The sequence below is a fragment of the Schistocerca gregaria genome, unplaced genomic scaffold, assembly GCF_023897955.1.
Source record: "Schistocerca gregaria isolate iqSchGreg1 unplaced genomic scaffold, iqSchGreg1.2 ptg000394l, whole genome shotgun sequence".
Taxonomy (NCBI): domain Eukaryota; kingdom Metazoa; phylum Arthropoda; class Insecta; order Orthoptera; family Acrididae; genus Schistocerca; species Schistocerca gregaria.
This window is the reverse complement of record NW_026061833.1, coordinates 1236010-1258058: the sequence shown is the minus strand read 5'-3', so window position 1 is coordinate 1258058 and position 22049 is coordinate 1236010. Positions and strand designations below refer to the sequence as shown.

Here is a 22049-nt window from a genome sequence, read left to right as displayed (position 1 = left end):
TCACTGGTAGTGTGGCTATGTAGAACGACTGTTATTTTGATGATTTTTAGGACTTCTGAAGAAGGCTATATTATTGTAGCAGAAACCATGGTCAAGCTTTAAAATAAACAGAATGTAGTGCAACAGTGGGCTGTTTTTGATTTGAGGCGACTCTAATCATTTACACATCTGCCAGTGGTATATATGTGTACAAAGTTACATTGATATCTGACAGTGTCTTTTAGGTGCTTCACCCTTTTTGTCGCCAGCATATGTGAGTCTGGTGAAATACCCTTGTTTTCGAGAAGAATATAATAATTCCAAGGAAGGCAAGCACTGATAGGCATGAGTATTACTAAACCATTAGTTTAATAAGCCTCGTCAGAAAATACGAACACGAATTATTTACAGAACAATTAAAAAACTGGCAGAAGCTGACCTCGGGGAAGATCAATTGGACTCAGCAGACATATAGGAAATTGTGAACTGATACTGACCCTTTGGCATATCTCAGAAGACAGGTTACAGAAAGCAAAACCTACATTATAGCACTTGTAGATTTAGAGAAAGCATTTGACAATGTTGACTGGAATACACTTTTTGAAATTGTTAAGGTAGCAGGGATAAAAAAAACTTAGCAAGGATAAAATACTGGAAGCAAAAGGTAACCTATGACATTTAGGCAAACTAGATGCAGCTAAAAACATCCAAGGACAGGAAAAGCAAGAAGTAACTGAGAGGGGAGTGAGGCAGGACTGTACCTTAGAGATCAGAAACGAACACCATATATTTGCATTAAATTAGCCAGCCAGTCCTTCATCCCCGTGTGCCTGTAGACTTGACTCTCGAGTCTCTGCCACAGCCCACTCGTCACCTGAGATGGCATTCCATGGTGATGAGCGAGTTGTGCTGCGGGAGTGGGACAGGCACAGATTTCAGATGATCTAGGTATTGGTTGGTGTCTTTAATACAGGTGGGAAGGCTTTGTACTACAGGTTGCAGGTGTCGATCAACTAAGGCGGGTATACGTTTGGTTAGCAACAACTACTTCACTTCTGAAGTGCAGATATAAAAACAGACCAGGGCTACAGCCATCGGAACCAGAATGGCTACTTGTTATGTCAACATTTTTATGGGTCACTTGAAAGGGGCTTTCCTGGGATCCATAAGCCTTCGGCCCCTGGTTTGCTTTAGGTACATTGATGACATCTTTGGCATATGGAGTCATGGCAAAGCTGAGCTGTTAAAATTCCTCGAGTCTCTAAATATCTTCCCCCAATTAAATTTCACATGGTCCTATTTCAAATTCCACACCATTTTCCTTGAAACTGATCTCATCCTCACAAAAGGTCAGCTACACACTTATTTCAACATTAAACCTACTAAAAAAACAATGATACTTACATTTTGACAGTTGCGGTCCTTTCCATGTCAAACATTCCCTCACATACAGCCTTAGCATTTGAGGCAAAGCCGTAAACTTCAGCCTCCATTTTTTATATCCAATTACTTACATTTTCAAAAATTTATTACTTTCATAGAAATGAATAATAAACTACACAACTGACTGCAAGTTGGCATGACTAAAATGAATATAGAAACAACACTCTTTTTTGTCAAAGTGGCATTGCTCTGTGCCCTGTTATCATTTGATTCCGCCAATATGTTTCCTCATAGTGGAGATGGGATAAACAAGTGTACAACATTTCAAGTGCAATTGTGTTCTATGAATCAATCTTATATCCTTCACATTCTTATAAAATATACTCTCCTGGAAATTGAATTAAGAACACCGTGAATTCATTGTCCCAGGAAGGGGAAACTTTATTGACACATTCCTGGGGTCAGATACATCACATGATCACACTGTCAGAACCACAGGCACATAGACACAGGCAACAGAACATGCACAATGTCGGCACTAGTACAGTGTATATCCACCTTTCGCAGCAATGCAGGCTGCTATTCTCCCATGGAGACGATCATAGAGATGCTGGATGTAGTCCTGTGGAACGGCTTGCCATGCCATTTCCACCTGGCGCCTCAGTTGGACCAGCGTTCGTGCTGGACGTGCAGACCGCGAGAGACGACGCTTCATCCAGCCCCAAACATGCTTAATGGGGGACAGATCCGGAGATCTTGCTGGCCAGGGTAGTTGACTTACACCTTCTAGAGCACGTTGGGCGGCACGGGATACATGCGGACGTGCATTGTCCTGTTGGAACAGCAAGTTCCCTTGCCGGTCTAGGAATGGTAGAACGATGGGTTCGATGACGGTTTGGATGTACCGTGCACTATTCAGTGTCCCCTCGACGATCACCAGAGGTGTACGGCCAGTGTAGGAGATCGCTCCCCACTCCATGATGGCGAGTGTTGGCCCTGTGTGCCTCGGTCGTATGCAGTCCTGATTGTGGCGCTCACCTGCACGGCGCCAAACACGCATACGACCATCATTGGCACCAAGGCAGAAGCGACTCTCATCGCTGAAGACGACACGTCTCCATTCGTCCCTCCATTCACGCCTGTCGCGACACCACTGGAGGCGGGCTGCACGATGTTGAGGCGTGAGCGGAAGATGGCCTAACGGTGTGCGGGACCGTAGCCCAGCATCATGGAGATGGTTGCGAATGGTCCTCGCCGATACCCCAGGAGTAACAGTGTCCCTAATTTGCTGGGAAGTGGCGGTGCGGTCCCCTACAGCACTGCGTAGGATCCTACGGTCTTGGCGTGCATCCGTGCGTCGCTGCGGTCCGGTCCCAGGTCGACGGGCACGTGCACCTTCCGCCGACCACTGGCGACAACATCGATGTACTGTGGAGACCTCACACCCCACGTGTTGAGCAATTCGGCGGTACGTCCACCCGGCCTCCCGCATGCCCACTATACGCCCTCGCTCAAAGTCCGTCAACTGCACATACGGTTCACATCCACACTGTCGTGGCATGCTACCAGTGTTAAAGACTGCGATGGAGCTCCGTATGCCACGGCAAACTGGCTGACACTGACGGCGGCGGTGCACAAATGCTGCGCAGCTAGTGCCATTCGACGGCCAACACCGCGGTTCCTGGTGTGTCCGCTATGCCATGCGTGTGATCATTGCTTGTACAGCCCTCTCACAGTGTCCGGAGCAAGTATGGTGGGTCTGACACACCAGTGTCAATGTGTTCTTTTTTCCATTTCCAGGAGTGTAGCTTTGTTATAGGGCATCTGATTCTGTCATTTCACTTGTCAGTGCTACTTTACAGCAATAACATTGTGTACTTATATGTACTAAAACCACGAATAAGCCATAGCCAGCATTATACTCCTGCACGAATCAGCAAGAGAGAACGAGCTGACAAATATGAAGTGACAGCAGTGCCACAGTTCTCAGACTCATACTTGTGGGAATGACAGTGGCAACCAAGGCAGCCCACTGATGTAACAGTGGTGCTTTAATTTACAAAGTATGCAACCTGAACATTAGACTCATACTATCTCTGTTTCTGATCAAGCAAAAAAGGAAGCTGTGGATGAATTTGGAATGCGAATCAAAATTAAGGTAGAAGAAATGAAAGCTTTAAGGTTCATCAATGACACAGTAATTCTGTATGAGACCAATAATACTTGTTGTCGCCTTCAATATACTCTGCCCAGCTTTATCCCTCAAATGCTCCACGTGAATTTACCATTGATGGGAACAGCACTGGCAGTCTTCCTCTGTGAGCTTCTTTATGACACATGCTGCTCTTTATTTTATTGCCTCAACAAACTGAAATCTTGTTCCTTTTAGTGCAGATTTGATCTTGGGGAATAGACAGAGGTCACATCGTGCTAGGTCAGGCAAATAAGGTGAGTGTCTAACACTGAAATGCTGTAGTTTGCTAGAAACCTCCGTGCAGACAATGCTGGTATAAGGCAGTATGTTATCTTGATGCAGAACCCATGATTTATTCTTTCACAATTGAATTGTTTTCTTCTTATTTTCTCACAGAGTTGAGCAAGAATCTCAAGATGGTAATGTTGATTAATAGTGAAACCTACGAGAACCCAGTGAAGATACACTATTCCATAAAAATTTAATAAAAAGTATCATTATCGCTTTGAATCCTGATTTGCTCATTTGACTTTTTTAACTTTCGGTGAAGCTGGACCTTTCCAATGCTAGTTTCCGAATCATAAGTGAAAAATCGATTTATTACATTATCATTCTTTCCAAGAAATTTGAGGCAGTTTCAACAGTATTCAAACTCTCAGTACAGACATTTTCTTTTTGTTCAATCGTGAGAATTTTTAGCATCCGTTTCACATATTTTCTCATATTTAATTGATTACATAAAATTTGTCTTATGCATTCTTTGTCAATTCCTACAATTTCAGCAGTCAATAGAATACTCAGCCGACAGTCAAATCAAATCAGATTACTTACTTTTTCAATATTTTCAACTGCTTTTCTTGTAATAGGGCATGACAGGTTTGAGTGACCTCCAGCATCTTGAAATTGCTGGAATTACTCAAAATTTAGGTACGCGATAAACAGTCTTTGCCGTACTCTTCTTTCAGTAAAAGAAAGGGATAAGCAGCAGTTTTTTCATGTTACATGTGAAATTTCACATCAGTTCATTGCACTATTATGACCCTTATCATTTTTCCGGCAACTATTACACAAAAGAAGGCCACTGCTGTACTGATTTGTCTAGAGACATCAGAGCTGCCACACTCGACTCAGAGTGCTTCACGCTTTACAGCTATTGGTCTTTCATCTTTGGTGCACGCGTACTTATTCTGTCACAGCATCAGACCCATTATTTTATAGTCACACATTCAAAAAAGGTGTTTGTCTGAAGTGTTACCTTATAAGGAAATGAAAAATGGACCATTTTGGAAAACTTGTTGGCTCATAGTGGTTGACCATTTTAGCAAGTTCCCATTAACTCTACCACATCATGTAGCACTATTCAAATACTGTTCACCATTTTTTGCATTGAAGGAATGCCTGAAGTTGTCGTTATGCACAGAAGACCTCATTTCACGTCATGTGACCTTGAAAGTTTTACGAACAAAATGGAGTTTGTCACCTAACAGTGCTCCGTTTCACCCCCAGTCCAATGGAGAAGCAAAACGCTTCATACACACTTTCAAACAACAAATGGTCAAGCTTTGCACCTCCCACAGACGGGAACAGGCGCTGCAACTCTGTCTCGCCTCCCATTGCTCCAATTCACACGACAGACCATCAGTGGCGGAACTTCTGCATGGCAGCTGCAATCGGATGCTGCTTCACTTGTTCCACCCACCACAGCATACGGCTCCGCCAATGGCCTGCAAGTATCACTTTGCACTGTGTGATCTTGTTCTTTACAGGGTTTTGGGCCGATGTCAGCACTGGGAACGAAGCGAGATCCAAAAACGCATTTGCACATACATCTAAGAGCAGGCCTCAGTGATTTTGCAGAATCAACTTCGCATTTGTTATTTGCTGTGTGATTCTGTTGCTTTTCTTCCACCAGATTCATGGCTTCATGGGACCACCTGGCTTTTGCAGCCACCCGCTGGTGCCACCACGGCAACCAGGACGAGGCAAAGTATAACTGGTTCCCGTAATAAAGTGTATTTTAACCATGTGTGCATTTTGTGTTCTAGTGAGAGGAAACCGGACACCCACCTATCATACCACCATCAGCCAGGAACCACAAAATATTGCGAGAGGACACAGCCACAACATAATCATTATAGGTAAACACCCATCTGCGATTTCTTCCATCGTGTTTCAATTGAATGTAAAGCATTCTATTTCTGAATACTGAACACATGTACAGCTTCCCAAAAATGTCACGTACATTAGAACCTCGCTAATCCATCCCCTAAAAGACCACAAGCGTGGTCGAAATACAAAAAAGGTTGGATTATAAGAAGGACACTTTTATTGACCTGTTAGAATACACTAATAATACAATACCCTCCGATTGCCAGTAGCTTTACTACAGACAGCAATCTTTGCCAAGTTTTGCATGTGTTACAGACTCACTTTGTGCACCAGAAGTTCTTGTAGGAAGTGTTTTGTAGTTTAAGCCAGACACTAGATCATGAGTATGATGAAGCTCTTCAAATAAGTTATCAAATTTTAGTACAAATTTATTGGCAGCTCTTTTGATAGCAGACAGATCCTCGCTGGAAATAATTATATTTCAACTGTCATCTCATTTTTTACACCGATTTAATAAGTCTTCTCACTGTACTGTTTTCAATGTCATTGTTTCTATCTAATTTCTCATAAAAACTCGGCACCGTTTTCTTTTATAACTTGTCCATACAACAGAGTTCTTTTTCTACTGTCTTTCTCAAACTACACAGACAAAGCATTATCTAGAATTCCACTTTTAGCTTCTTCAAAGCCTTGTGTATTTTCAGTTGTTTCTCATCCTCATTTGTCATTGCATGATTTTCATGAGTTATCCTATTTTTTTCACCAGTCTGAAACACATTGGAGCTGACAGACATACTAGATTTGTTCTCTATGTTTTAACCATAAAACCTGACGGATGTATGTCATACGTTCTTCACTTATGGATTGTTGGAGCTTGTTTTGTTCTATGTCAGCTGCTGTCCTGTGCTATTGTGTGTCTCCTTCCCGCGTGTAAAACCATATAAATAGTGAATATGGCTAACAGACATCGCTTGTCAAACTTAGAGATTAAAGAACTCTTGAACAATGGCTCAGAACTTGACAATCTTTTGTATGAGATCGGTGATTTTTCAGAAGATGATGATGAGTCGCGTGAGCTGGAGAGGGAAACCTATGCTGCTGATATAAATGGCGGTAGTGAGTATGAAGAAGCTAATGCACAAGTTTCCTTTAGTCAGACTTGTCATTTAGTTCAAAAGCCTGACCTTCACAATGAATGGTGTCATTTTCATGCACTCCCTGAGTTAAATCTGTTTGAAGAAATGGGTGGATTCAGTTTCCTGTCAATACATTATCAACAGAACTAAGACTGTTTGTTGCAATTTTCTGAACACAGCATGTTTCTATAAGTAAAGTCAGAGACAAATATATATGCTACTGATACTACTTCTGAAATTCGCCGACAGAACACAATCAAACCAAAATCTTTATGGAAGAAATGGAGAGCAGTGAGGATAAATGAAGTATATCAATTTTTTGCAATTGTTTTGCATATGTGTGTTGTAAAGAAACCTAAATTTAGGGATTATTGATCTGAAGACACTGTGCATGTTTCATCATTTGCTTCTCAGCTAATGTCACGAGACAGATTTTTTGCCATATTCAGGATGATGTATGTGAACAATAATTCGCTATGGATATCTCAACAAGAACCAGGGCATGACCCTCTGCATAAAATAAGACCTGTTCGGGAGGGGGGGGGGGGGGGGGGGGGCTTTTTCACAGAAAGATGCAGAAAAGTCTTTTATCCATCACGAAATCTGCCTGTGGATGAAACAATATGTCCTTTTCGAGGAAGAATTGGATTCCGTGTTTATATGAAAGACAAACCAGAGAAATATGGGATAAAACTGTATGTTGTAAGTAAGACAACACCAGGTCACATCTGCAATGCTAAAGCTTATACTGGAGGAGAATGACATGTTGACAACCCTGTCAAATCCCTGCTCTTGAGGCTATGTTCCCCTTACTTGGGTAAAGGACAAGTTGTATACATGGACAAATTTTATACAAGTCCTGCAGTCCTTGGAGAACAATGGGAAGAAACTACACTGGGCGTTGGAACTGAGATGAAGAACAGGCTAAGTTTCCTAGAGACCTAATAAATCAAAAACTAAAGAAAGGAGAAATGACATTTCATCATTTTCTGCTTAAAATGGAAAGACAAATGTGATGTACACGTGTTATCAACACAGAAAGGTTATAATTAAATGTTTCCCCGAGACATTTAAGTCTCTTCATTATCTACGATAATGATCGATGCAGAAGAAATGAATTAAAATTTTGTGCAGTAGCCGGGACTCGAACCCGAGTCTTCTTGGTTCGCTAGTGATGACAGTGTAAGGGGAAATAAGCAGAAGATATGAAATGAAGTTTGTGTTGGGGAGGGCACTCAACTCGGGTAGTTCATGCGGCAATGTTGACCATCGTGCTGTGGTGGTGTAATGGTTAGCATTTCTCCCTAGCAAGCAAGAAGACCGGGTTTCGAGTCCCAGCTGCAACACAAATTTTAATTAATTTCTTCTGTGTTGATCATTATTGTAAAACACAGCATACAATGACTGCTTCACATGTCAGTGTAAAATCCAGGAGTGGATATGTTGAGGTAGCAAAGCCAGACGTTATACTACACTACAAACTGTCTAAAACACGTGTTGACAGAGGAGATCAGCTCATGACTTACTATCCCTTCCAGCAAAAGACTAAAATGGTGGAAAAAGATTTTCTTCCATATTTTTATGAGAGAAGTTGTGAATGGCAACATTATTCACAATATCAAAATATCAAAAAAGTGTGCATTAGCAGATTTTATTTGTAAATTACCAAAGCAATTGGTTCAAAAGGGAGGAGTGAAACTAAATAAAGATACACATTCAGCATCTGGAGTTGCAAGTGCAAACAGACTCACAGCATGTCATTTTGCTGAAAAACTGCTGCCAACAGAAAAGAAAACAAAACCCAGCTAGAAGATGCAAGGCCTGTTGGGAACAAGGGAAAGCTGCAGAAAAGATAGTGAGGAAAGAGATCAGATACTACTGTAGGCCATGTAACACTGGCCTTTGTGTTCCCGAGTGTTTTGAAAGATCTCTCATTTGTAAAAATGAGGAAAAAATTTCACAATAAAACACTTTATGTATGAACGAAACATTTAGATTTCCTGCTGACAAGTGGTGTTAAATCAATAGCTTACCATTCCCTGCAATTTATGAAAATTTTATCCACTTTGCAGAAAAATAAAAATGCCGGGAAACAGTATCTTCGGAGCAATATCTACAAATCCCTGTATAATTTATTTGTGCTAAACGTATACATATTCATAAAGAGGAAGGATGGACGGTTAATGTGATATACTGCCTAAAGAGGTAAGTGGCTCAGTAAATTTATTAAAAACTAGTAAATAGTAGCAATTAACTGGATTGCTGACCCGTTGGGCACCAGTGTGTTATCAGCTGTTGTGCCAACACCAGTATCATTTACATTTCGAAGAGACTCCCCTTTATATAACTTTCCAAGCACTTTCAGTTTCCTCACTAAAGACAGCATCACATGTTTGCATTTAGCTGATGCCGTAATTTAGTTTTATACATTTTAATATGTAAGTAACATATTGTCACTAATATATAAAACAAATGGTGCATGATAATATTTATTGATAGAGTTAGAAACAAGCTATTTCATAGTAAAAGTGCTCGAACTACCTACCACACTCATCAATGGTCAACTACCTACAGATGCATTTCGCAGACTATTAGTCATGTATCAAACACCAGGAACGGGATGGTCTGACTAAGTGGGGAGTTGGTCCATTTGAGGTGGGATTAGTGAGGTTCTACTGTACTTTATTGAGCTTGATTTATTCATGTAGCACCTAGTGTCATTTCTAAAAATGATTTGCTTAAAAATTTTTATGTAAGTATAGTAACCCACTGGTTACTAAATCTACCACCCACAGTGGGCATAAGTCGGGCCACTACATAAAGCGTAGTGTGCACCGCCCTTCAAATAGCATACTGACAACCACCCAAGATGACTGCAGTCAGCAGTTCTGCCATCAGTGAAACCTGATGTGAACAGCATCTTTATAAGGGCATGCTTGGGCCTGAGAGCCCTCATTTCTTAAATGTGTTTGAGATGCGTAAATTGTTTCACTGTGATCTTGTCGATGTCATTCCATGATCCAATAAATTTTATCTCTTTATGGCTGTGTGTTTCCTTTTGGATTTGGTTCTTCCATGGAGGCTTTAACCCAGTCACTTTGCAACAACACCAGGCATACTGTAGTGGTTGTTGTGGTTGTTGGTTACATTGACCCATGCTCAGTTGGCAGTTGGTCACATCCCAATGCCCCCCCACCGCAAAGACTAAAGACAAAATACAAGGCAGAATGGGATGCTTACAAGAAGTAGCTTCCCCAACATTTTGTGACATCCTGTGTGTGCAATAAAGTGGTCTATAAGACTCCTTTGTTATCGTGGATACCTAATTGTATGCGTCACTTACTGTTTATGTTAGCTCCTCTGCAAGAACCAGTGTTGCTTTCTTTTGACAATATGTGTGGTTTGCATTCTCCTATTACAACAACCAAATACAGGTGGTTGCTGCATGTGTCGTATTCTATTAACATCAAGCCAATCCAAATGTATCGAACTTGGGCAACTGAGCAGCACGGCACACCCCAGTCGTAAGTATCAGTACATCACGCTAAGTCTCATGAGTCTTATGTGGACACTATGGTCAGAGACACACTTGTTTGTTTGGCTCCAGATAAGCAGGTGCATCAGTGTGCCCTTCGGTTTGAGGTGGGGGGGGGGGGGGGGGGGGGCAAGGTCAGTGATGTGCAAATCTCTTCCACCTGCCCAAAGAGATTGCTGGAAACAATGGACATCATTATTCATATTCTTTCATCATCGTCCACAGGCGAGAACAAAATTTTCATTTACATGCAGGTGGTGGATAAGCCAATGACATACAGGTCAACACGAGAGATATTGTGTCCCTACTCAACTCACAGAAGTACACCCGGCTAGTGTCCCTCCCATTGGCAAGTATCAAGTAGCGGTTGGAAAGCTGTAACAAACAGCAGATTCCTATTCTCAGTAAATTCGCAGCTGGCGCAGTCTACAAGTCAGCTGTTCGCTCTGCTACCTACTCCGTAATAACTGATGCGAGTAGTGAAATTTTGTTTTGGTTAGATGCTTTTGCCACTTTCTATTTTTCTATTGTGGTTGTGGTGCATATGGTGTTGGGTCAAGTGCCTTATCATGAAATGGATTCCTTGTGCTCTAGAGTTTTCAGACTTGTTTGCCCAGGGTTAAGTCGTCCTAACAATTCACTGCACATGCCCTTACCTTTTTAGGGTGGGGCTAGTGCCAGCAACTTTACGCTTCCAGATTAAGACAGAGATGGATTGCTTAACATCACTGAGAGTGATCAGATCGATTTCCTCAAGTGAAAGGGCTGTACCCTTAGTGATTATAAATAATCTGACTGGTCAGCTTTGGCTGTGTATGTCTCTCGAAAGGTCACTGTTACTGCACAGGCAGTAATAGACATTTACCCCCTGCCTCGACTGGAGGAGTTCCTCTCAGATTTGGCTGGGGAGGGTGGTCAATTCTTTCTGAAATTGACTGGACGAAGCCTACTTTCAGATTCCGTCGAACAAGACATCGAAACAGGCGCATGTAGTTAATACACCTCTTGGCCTCTTATCAATATAGACAGCTGATGTTTGTAGTCACTACTGCGCCTGCCATCTTACAAAGTTTTTTAGAACATGCTAGGAGAGTTATTCTTCGTTGCATTAACTATCTTGAAGATATCTCTGTGCCAGGCCACAGGCCTCAACTGTAACCTCACTAAGCTGCACTATTTCCAGCCTTCCACCGTTTATGTGGATTGTGACATTTCCCGGCAGGGTGTGCTCCCTGTGGAACAACATGTTGCTGCCCTCGCAGCTTCGCTCCATCCGTCCAATCTACAAGAACTTGAGCCATTCCTCGGCATAGTGGCGTACTGTAGTAAGTTTATTCACAAGTGGCTACTACCGTCCACCCCTCGCACCTTTTGCTTTTCAGAAATGCTCCTTTTCTTTCATCTGCAGCCTGCGAGCACGCTTCTGTGCATCTTAAAGATAGTCTCTGTTCCACACCGCTTTTTGTAACAGTTAAAACTGGCAAGTATCTGGTTTTGTCAGGGACACTGTCCCAGTACAGGATGGGAGCAGTTCTGGCTCGTCGCCATTTGCACCAAAAATACTCGACTCGGTTTGGCAACATTACACTCGGGTGGAAAAAGAAGCACTTGCCTTCATCCATTCCTTAAAAATTTCACTTGTTCTTGTACGGTGCAAAGCTCCATTCGATTACCGACCGTAAGCCCACGGTTTTTACCATTTGCCCACTGACGTCGTTGCCGGACAAAGCCACTAGTTGTCCTCTGCTCTCGTCCCGGTACTATCATGATATACATTTTTGTGCCACCTTGCAAAAAGCGAATGCACATGCTCTGCCCGTCTCCCTGTCGGCTGTGACCTCTCGTAGTACGACAAGAAGGAATTGCTGTGTTTTCAACTGGGTACGGAGGTGAAGCATATCGTGGACAGTTTCCGTACCACCAATTCCCACAGTGCCTCAGCTGTGGCGACGGATCTGGTGTTACGGCACGCCATACACGTGATGTGACACGGATGGCCCGACCTTCCATCGGGCCGGGCATCAAAGCCACTTCAGCATTTTTACGCGTCGAACCCTCGCCCCTCCCTCTGGAACGGCATTATTCTCCTGCCGGTAGGAGAGTTTCCTCCCTACACCGTGGTGGCGCTCCAGCTGGAGGCCCTGCCCCCCACTCATCACGCCACGCTCACTGGGGAATCCCTCGCACGAGGCTGCCGGTGGGCTACTGCGTGGTGCACACTGCCACGGCCTGCTGCCAGCGTTCGGTCCAGTAAATCGTGCTGTGCACTGGCTTTTTGCCAAAGACGGTCCCTACACAGCCTCGAAAATAGGTCCACGTCGATTTTCCTAGTCCCTTTTACTTTTTTTAAATTATTGGCAACTGATGATCTGTTTCATTTTCCTCATGTCATTTGTTTTCTGCCGGCGACAGCAGACAGAACTGTCGAGGCCTTGTCGAAGGTATTCTCCGGAGAAGGCTCGTCTCGCACCCTGGTTTTAGTTTGTTACACAATATTTCGAGGGCTTTTGTATACACAATAGTGTTCGCCTTTTCACGGCGTGTCGCTTCCACCTGCAGTCAAATGGGGCACAACGTCTCGGCCAAGCGTTTGAGACACAGAATGTGGCCGTCAGCCACGGACACTGCTCAATCTCTCGCTGCTGGGCAGGCACACCCTGGCGGCGGCGCTTTTGTCGGTGTTATTGGGAAGGCGTAGAGTATGTGGTGCACAAACAAAATAGCTACCGTATTTACTCGAATCTGAGCCGCACTTTTTTCCAGGTTTTTGTAATGGAAAACACAGCTTATGGCTTAGAATCAAGTGCAAAGTAAGCGGAAGTTCTAAAAAATGTCGGTAGGTGCCGCCACAACTAACTTCTGCCGTCGAATATATGTAGCGCTACACAGGCATTTTTTGGAGGCAAAGAGATAAATACTGGCGCCAAGACCTCTGCGTCAGCAAAAAAATTAAAAACAAAAAAAGGGTGGGAGATGGGCCTTTTTTTCTCCGCCTCAAGTTTTGACCACTGCACTTTCGTACATTATCCGACAAAGTAAATACAAATTCCATATTGTTCATCTTAGAATGTAGCAGCATTGCAATGTACTACGAAAATCCGACTGGTGAGACTGTTTGGGATGTATGTTAACATGGCCAACTCTACGTTCTGAATTTTTTCCTACCTGTGAGAAGAGATGGTTGCTAATAGGAACTTTTATGAACTGTGAATCACATGCAGTATTCTCTTCACCAAAAGAATAATACGAATATAAACATTTTGCCATGTATTGTTTTGTGTTTGGTAACTCATTTAAATCGTGTCTGCCTCATAAACTAAGAAACTAGAGTGAGACAACAGCAAATGCAGAAGAATATACCTGTCATGTTATGTTTATATTCGTATTATTCTTATGCCTAATAGTGTCACAGTCAGAAATGAAGCACGGCAATTGACTAGATTTCTAAATCTAAGATGGCTCTAATCTCTGTGCACAATGTTATGTACTAAAGAGGCGTCTGCAAAGATTTTCAAATGGAGAAAAATTTTCGCTAAACTCTCGTTCAGATTTTCTATCATATGCAGTATATTATTTGGTTCTTGTTAATCATTATCAAAGAAAGCAGCAATGTAAGTAACAACAAATAGCAGTCTCTTGCCATTGTTTCGCTAATGAGACTATTTCCTTTTTTTAGCTGTAAGCGGCGGTAGCGCGCACAAAAGCAAGATTGCCGCGAGCTGTGACAGGCTGTAAACACTCATTATCAGAATGTGACAAACAGTGCATGACACAGCTTAGAGTGATATACACACCTATAACAAAGAGAACGGTGCTTATCAGATCAAAGAAAAATAAGCAATAAATTCAAACAAGAAGAAGCACGTGAAAAAGGAAGAGCACCTCATGCATAGCAATGGCTACCCGGTAAAGCTTAAATGCTAAGCTTACGACTCGAACCAAACTACTGTAGCTGTATCGTCATTCATTCGACCTAAATTGTGTCTCATATTACAATGGACCAACTTTGTTTCAATTTGGAGGTGCACCCTAAAACTTTTCTCTCTCCTTGAATTTCGAGTCTCAAATTTCAGGTGCGGCTTAGATTTGGGAATTTTTTTTTCCTTGATTTCGAGTCTCATTTTTCAGGTGCGGCTTAGATTCGAGTAAATACGGTAATTCACTGGATAAAATTAAAACCATATGGTCAGTTGTGAAGGAACTTTCTGTTAAGAAGCACAAGGTCTACAATATCAAGTCAGTTCGTAGCACAAATATTTCTGTTACTAATAAGTCAGATATGTGTACAGTATTTAACAATCACTTTTTAAGCATTGCTGGTGAAATAAATATAAACTTAGTTTCTACAGGGAATCATATAACGCCCTTGGGAAATGCCTTTCCGAGATTGATGTCTGAAATACTCCTCTATGATATTGACATGGAGGAGATTGAGTCAATAATTAAATAACTGAAGACTAAGGACTCTCATAGATATGATGGAGTGCCTGGCAGAATATTACAGTACTGTGCTGCACATGTTAGCCCTGTATTTAGCCATATTTGCAATTTTTCCTTTCGGTATGGTCAGTTTCCTGAATGATTAAAGTACTCAGTAGAAAAGCTGCTCTATAAAAGGGGAGAAAGGGATAATGTAGATAATTTTAGACCTATTTCTATGCCATCAGTGTTTGCTTAAGTTATTGAGAATGCTGTGTATGTAAGGATAATTGATCCTTTTACATCACACGACTTGCTATCAAATGTACAGTTCGGCTTTAGAAGATGTTTAACAACTGAAAATGCTATATTCTCTTTATATGTGTGGTAATGGATGGGTCAAACAAAAGGTTTCAAACACTAGGCATCTTTTTTTTTTTATTTTACTAAGGCATTTGACTGTGTTGATCACAAAATATTGCTCCAGAAGTTGGACTATTATGGAACACGGGGAGTAGCTCACAACTGATTCGCCTCTTGCCTTACCAACAAATAGCAATATGTCATTATCCACAGTGCTGAGAATGGCTATGATGTGGAGCCTGAGTGGAAGCATTGTCAAATGGGAGGTGCACCAGGAATCATTGCTGGGACCACTCTTGTTCCATATTTATATAAATGATATGCCCTCTAGTATTATAGGTGATTCTAAAATATTTCTAGCTGCTGATGACACTAGCTTGGTAGTAAAGGACATTCTGTGCAACACTGGCACTGTTTCAAATAGTGCAGTTCATGACACAAGTTCATGGCTTGTAAAAAATAAACTAACGCTAAGTCACAGTAAGACTCAATTTTTACAGTCTCTAAGACACAATTTAAAAAAACATGTATTAATTTCACAGAATGGGCATATGATTAGTGAAACTGAACAGTTCAAATTTCTACGTGTTCAGATAGACAGTAAATTGTCGTGGAAAATCCATGTTCAGGATCTCATTCAGAGACTTAATGATACCATATTTACTATTCAAACGGTATCTGAAGTAAGTGATAGTTGGACACAAACTTTGCTTATTTTCAGTTGCTTGTGACCTGTGGTTTTGTACTTTGGGATAATTTTTCCCATTCTCAAAGGATATTTTTGGCTCAGAAACAGGTGGTTTGTGCAATACCTGGTGCAAGTTTATGAACCTCTTGTCGAGCACTGTTCATTAGTCTGGGTATTCTGACATTGGCTTCACAATATATATATTCCTTACTGCCACTTCTTGTTAACAATATTAGCTTATTCCCAGGAATAAGCAGCTTTCACTCACGTAATACCCGGCAGACTTCCTTAACTTTTGTGCAGAAAGGTGTGCAGTATATTGCTGCATCCATTTTCAATAAGCTACCACAAGAATTAAAAAATCTTAGCAGTAATCCACGCACTTTCAAATCGAAACTGAAGAGTTTCCTCACAGGTTGCTCTTTCTACTCTGTCGAGCAGTTCCTTGAAAAATTAAGCTGATTCCTGTGTTATATTGTTGACTGTGTTTACATAAACTTGTGGCTCGTATTTTTTTGAGTTTCTAAACATTTTATTGTATTTCTTATTACTTTTAAGTTCTAATTTCACATACTGATAAGTTCCATGACCTCTCAGATTTGCTCCAATGGAACTAGATGTGTAAAATAAATATACAAATAAGTAAACCCAGCATATCAGTCTGGGCCAGCGTGTTGGGATGGCACTGTCAATGGATTCTGTCAGAAGTCCACAGCCAATGCAGCCTTCACAGTTCGCACACGAGATCGATTCGAGGTACGTTACCAGAACCGGCTGCTTCTGGGATGGACACGGGGGATCTCTCTTTGGGCTGTGGGCCCAACTCTTCGTCATACATCTGCCCTGGCCACTCCGGGAACAAGTGGGCCCAATTGTGCCTATTTACCCCAGCAGTTAGGGCTCTGTCAGAAATGACTGTATGTTCACCCCCAGTAGTTGGCATCAGTACCAACGCCTTCCCCTAAGCCGAGTCGGAGACTCCCCTCTCCAGTTTGCCACTGTCGGTGCCCGCACTGGTGCTCCTCACCACAGACTCTCGACATCCACACAGTTCTGCAAGCCCTGTGCAGGTCCTGCCCACCGGTCACCTCGGTGCCCCTCCAGTCACAGCATCACGGACCGTGACACGCACGCACGCAAGGAGGATTGTAATAACCTGCCCGTTACTACACCTGTCACCCGCAGCAGACGTATGTCGGGCTCCTACAGCAGGAGAAGTGGGCGCAGACGTTTAAACGGCACAATCGACTACCTGAGGCAGCTGTCAGGGGCAGCCATTCTCACGTGGCAATACACTGGCAACGCCTGGTGTGGAAAGTACCTTTACGAGGGCACGCATGTGCCTCCGATCCCTCAGTTGTTAAATGTGTTCGAGTTGTGTAAACTACTTTCACTGTATACTCGTCAGTGTCCCTAGTAGGCTGGCTGTTGTGTCTTTACCTCTGCTGGAAGAAGGTTTGAGAATACCAGAGCATTAAGGAATAACAGACTGAGAGCATACGAGGTAGTGTGCTTCTCTGTCTACCCACAGATACACAAGTGAACAAAGTATTCCACTTACACATTAACACACAAACAAATACAATATACTGAGCTTCCAAAAGATCCATGAAAATCAAATGTGATCTTTCAAATAGAATTAAACAGAACATTGTGCTACAATACTAATAAGCATAAAGAAAATAACTATGAAGTGTGAAAATGTACTCCAGGAACATACTTTCAAATTGGACACAGCTTTTTTATCAACAATACCAGATGACAACTGTGTCATGTATGCATCCAGAGCATCTTCATTATCATCATCATCATCATCATCATCATCCACGGAATCACCACTATTACGAGAAAGTTTCTGCGCTGCTATGATGTACTGTTTTTCCATTTCTTTTATCTGTTGCTGAACTTCATTGTACTTCTTGAGCTGAAAAACAAGAACATACAATGAAATCATCACAGTTGTAAGTGAGATCTTGTTGCTAAATGTATCTCGAAGTGTAACATTGTGGCAGTATTGAGACCATATTACAAGCTGAATTATGGCTGAACAACATAATTTCAACACAAACAAATTGTCTGCAGTTTTTATTTTGGCATCTCATGCTATTCAAAATGTGTAAAGTAAAAACACCAACAAACCTAAAACAAATACAGTAGAACAATGTGATCCTTCCACCGTCACAATTAGGATTACAATATGTCGAAGAAATTTTTAATTCTAGTCGTATTATGTAGTAGGTGCCACACTCTTAACCATCAACTACTTTCAAATAGTCCACAGCTCGAGGTCAGCATTGCTGCCTTTATTATCTGGGGTCAGAGGGTTCGATTCCTGACCAGGTCAGAGATTATCTTCACACAGAAACTGGGTGTCTTGTGTTGTACTCATCATTGACATATAAGTTGCCAAAGTGGCATCAAAGAAAAAGACTATCACTAGGCAGCTAAACTATCCCAGCTGTAGTCTCCTGGCCAATAATGCCACAAGATGATTCAGTTTTTACTTTATAACCACACATTAAGACAAAAAATTTCAAATTCTGCCAGTACTTCACAACTACAATATTGTATTTCATAACTAAAAATTTCACAACTATAACACAACAAAAATTTAGTAACTCCTAATCACTTCTGTATTGTCATGCATCTGGTCTGTGGATATCTATGGAGATACAATGTTTGAATTATGGTTTTCACAGGGATGTGACATCGATAATACAGGCTATTTCAAAATGAATATAGGGGTTTTAAGGCTTTGCAGCACTTATGATATTCATTTGATGTATTATTTACAACTGTATGTTGAATGTAACAATGCTACAATGTACTCATTTTGAAACATATTGCACACTTGGGTTTACACAAACGTACGATACTGGTAAATCAAAAACATGTGGAAAATGATGTTTTACGTCAAGTTCACAACTTACATAATTAATTTATCCACCAAAAGTGAAACTGATGTGGACATAGCGCAACAACAAACCATTTTTCTTTTACTGTGATTGGCAGCAGCACTGAGAAGTAACAAACATACTTTCAAACTATTATTGTCTCAATTAACAACAAAAATATTGTCACAGAGTGATTGAATGTGGGTCATTTCATGTCACAGTACTATAACGCCACACAGAATGTACTACAATTTTCAAGAATGTTACTTTATATTTGAGAAGATTCTAGAAAGTTCCAGAACGTTAGAGAATTTTTCAGAAGGTCCAAGAATGTTCCATAACAGTGGCATGAATAGAATACAGCCTAGCTCAACAATGTATGGTCCAGAACGTCCCAGCCACAGCAAAAATTTTAATTTGTTTCTTCTGCTTTGATAATTATCATTAATAAGTGGAGATTATGCGAACATTGTTCGAAATTATGCAAATTCAAATTGGTTATTTGAAAGAGCTATTTTAGCAGCAAGAAATGTAGTAGTTTATAACACAATTAACCTTTCAGGGATACCACATGGCGGTAAGCATGAGAGGGTTGCTATCTGAGTCCAGAAACTAAGAGAGAGAGTCGAGTAGGAATTAATTCAGTTAGATGACAGATTCGGAACCCCTAGTACTGAACATCCCGCTGGAGTCCTCATAATCGCAATGTCAATAACAAAATTTCTGAGAAAAAGAAAGTTCATAATAATGATTTCTATGATAGGGGTACTGGAATCTGGAAACATATTTCTATTGATGTCATTCTGAGAGAAGGTGATAATTTATCCATAAAGGTGGTAACCATTAAAAATTACTAAAGTTTTAAACAAATACTAACCAAGATATAAAGGGGCTGGCCAGTACTTACCTCAGCTCAGTACAGCCGATAGATAAACAAAACAGAACAGAAAATTTTTATCCTAGCTTTCAGAACTTTGTTCCTTCCTCAGGGAGGAGAGAGGAGAAGACTGAAGAGTAAATGGGAGTGAGATTGGTTAATGTAGGTTCAGTCCAGGGCGATGGCAGGATGAAAGGATGTGTTGGAGTGCAAGTTCCTATCTCCGCAGTTCAGAGGGACTGGTGTTGGGTGGGCATGAGATGTCCAATACCCAGTAGCGGAGCATGCCCTCCAGCATAATTCTAGGGACCTAGGAACCTGCTACACCATATGTGCCATTGGGCTTCTCGCACCCAACACCAGTCCCTCTGAACTGCGGAGATGGGAACTTGCACTCCAACACATCCTTTCATCCCGCCATCCCCCTGGACTGAACCTACATTAAACAACCTCACTCCCATTTACTCTTCAGTCTTCTCTTCTTTCCCTTTCCTCTTTAGCCATTCACACATCTTTTCATCCTACATAGTTGTGTTTATCTTTATACTATATCCTCTTTACTTCTGTATGCATCCTCTTTGGTTTGAAGCTGGCACAGTACCTACAGTAGAATATCTTTGGCTTCCCTCTGACAACCATGCCTCTATCCTTGCTACCCTCCCTGTTTTCCTTTCCCTGTTTCTTCATAACCTGGGTTGTGAGTAACTAAATCCACTTTCCCTTCGTCCCTTTCTTTCCCCTCTCTCCTCCCTGATGAAGCAACATTTAGTCCGAAAGCTAGGAACGTAAATTTTCGGTTGTTTTTTGTGTATCTATCGGCTGTACTGAACTGAGGTAAGTACTGGCCAGCCCCTCTATCTCTTTGTTAGTATTTGTTTCACATCTTTAAATGAGATTTTCCATTAATTAATTATAAAGTTTTAAACAATCATTCTTCTTCCTCAGGAGCAATGCCTTTCCGGCTGGTTGGAACTGATCCTTAACAGGAAAACTCTGTCAGCTCTTATGTCTCAGAAGGGAGGCTTTTGTCCCTGCCTTCCCACAAATGCATTTTGAGTCAGAAGTTTAAAGCCAGGCAACATCCTAGGCATTCAATCTGGGCTTCAAGATGGACCAGCCGCTGCAGCAACATCACCGTTGTGCACTTTTCTTTCGCAGGCATTTCTCCCTTTCAGCTCAAGTAGCAGTTTATCTGTTCATCATCTCAAACAGAATGCAGGAATGTCACTTACAAATGCATGCTATTTTGTTTGGTCAGTGAGTGCAAGTATCTCGTGCTGGGAATGGAAACCGATGGCATCAGCTGTGTGGCGAGATTCACCAGAATCTCCCACTTTTTCACTTCTCTCCAGCTCGATTGAAGTTCTGTGTACATAGTTATCGTTTATTTACATGTGCTCTGTGTCATTTTATTACTGTCTAACATCAAAGATGACCACCCACAGCTAAATACTGTGTTTTGCTTAATTCTAATACTGGATAGTTAATCAACTGAAAATGCTGGCAACCTGCCAATATTTACTGCACCTATAAACTGGGGCAAGCTCCTTCCAATTTTGCTGCCTGGAACTGCAAGAGCTGTCAAAGAGAGGGGGGTGAGGGTATCCACATGCTGATGATATTAATTTAAAAATTCAAAGCAGGACTCTTGCCAAGGAAGGAATATGTAAGTCAATTGATTCAAAGGTTGCTGCAAATGAAAATGTTAATTTTCCAAACAAATTTTTGAATTTGGTGCAAGTACGAGGAATGTGATTATCTCAGTGTCACATGAAGCGATGGAAGTGCCAAACTGGAAGTTTTAATCACAACAGCTAAAGGATCCAGCTTTTTCCATCAAGTACAAAACCTGATCTGGGACAAAAATGCTAAACAGACTGTGTATAAATCTATCTCCTGCCAATTGTGACATACAGACTGGAGACCTGTATCATAAATAAGACAGAAGATAGTCAGATACAGACATGTGAAACGAAGTTCCTCTGGTCAGCTGTACAGAAAACCAGGGGGGAGAGAGAGAGGGAGAGAGAGAGAGAGAGAGAGAGAGAGAGAGAGAGAGAGAGAGAGAGAGAGAAATTAATATTTAAGGAGATCTGCACATAACCTTGACCACAGAGGAAAGCATGAGTGCTGCAAGTCAAGTGTAGTGAATGCATATGACTTGAGCTTCAAGTTAGTATTTGGAGATGGAGGTACCAAGGAAAAGACCAATTTGGCAGCCTTGGGAGAGATGGATAGACCAGGTTAATGAACATCTTGAGGGGAGAGGAGCAATGTGTGATGCATTGGAGAGAGAAAACTATACCAGGGCAGAAATCAATGGAGGGCAATCATTCACAAAGTCGCTGGAACAAAATTATGGTGGCAATTATGATAATGATTATGATGATGCATGAGGAATGCCTTTAGATGGTTTAAGATTAAAATAGTATCACCAGTTATTTTGTTGAGAAATTTAGCTGCGCCACAATT

General features: G+C 41.6%; 1 protein-coding gene across 1 annotated transcript in view; it reads right to left on the bottom strand.

Annotated features, from left to right (window-relative positions):
- Window positions 1-22049, bottom strand: part of LOC126310132 (kanadaptin-like) — a 236880-nt gene that overhangs the window by 33413 nt on the left and 181418 nt on the right. The window contains 1 exon segment of the mRNA XM_049992109.1: window positions 17527-17730. Within this exon segment, the coding sequence (XP_049848066.1) occupies window positions 17527-17730 (204 nt within the window).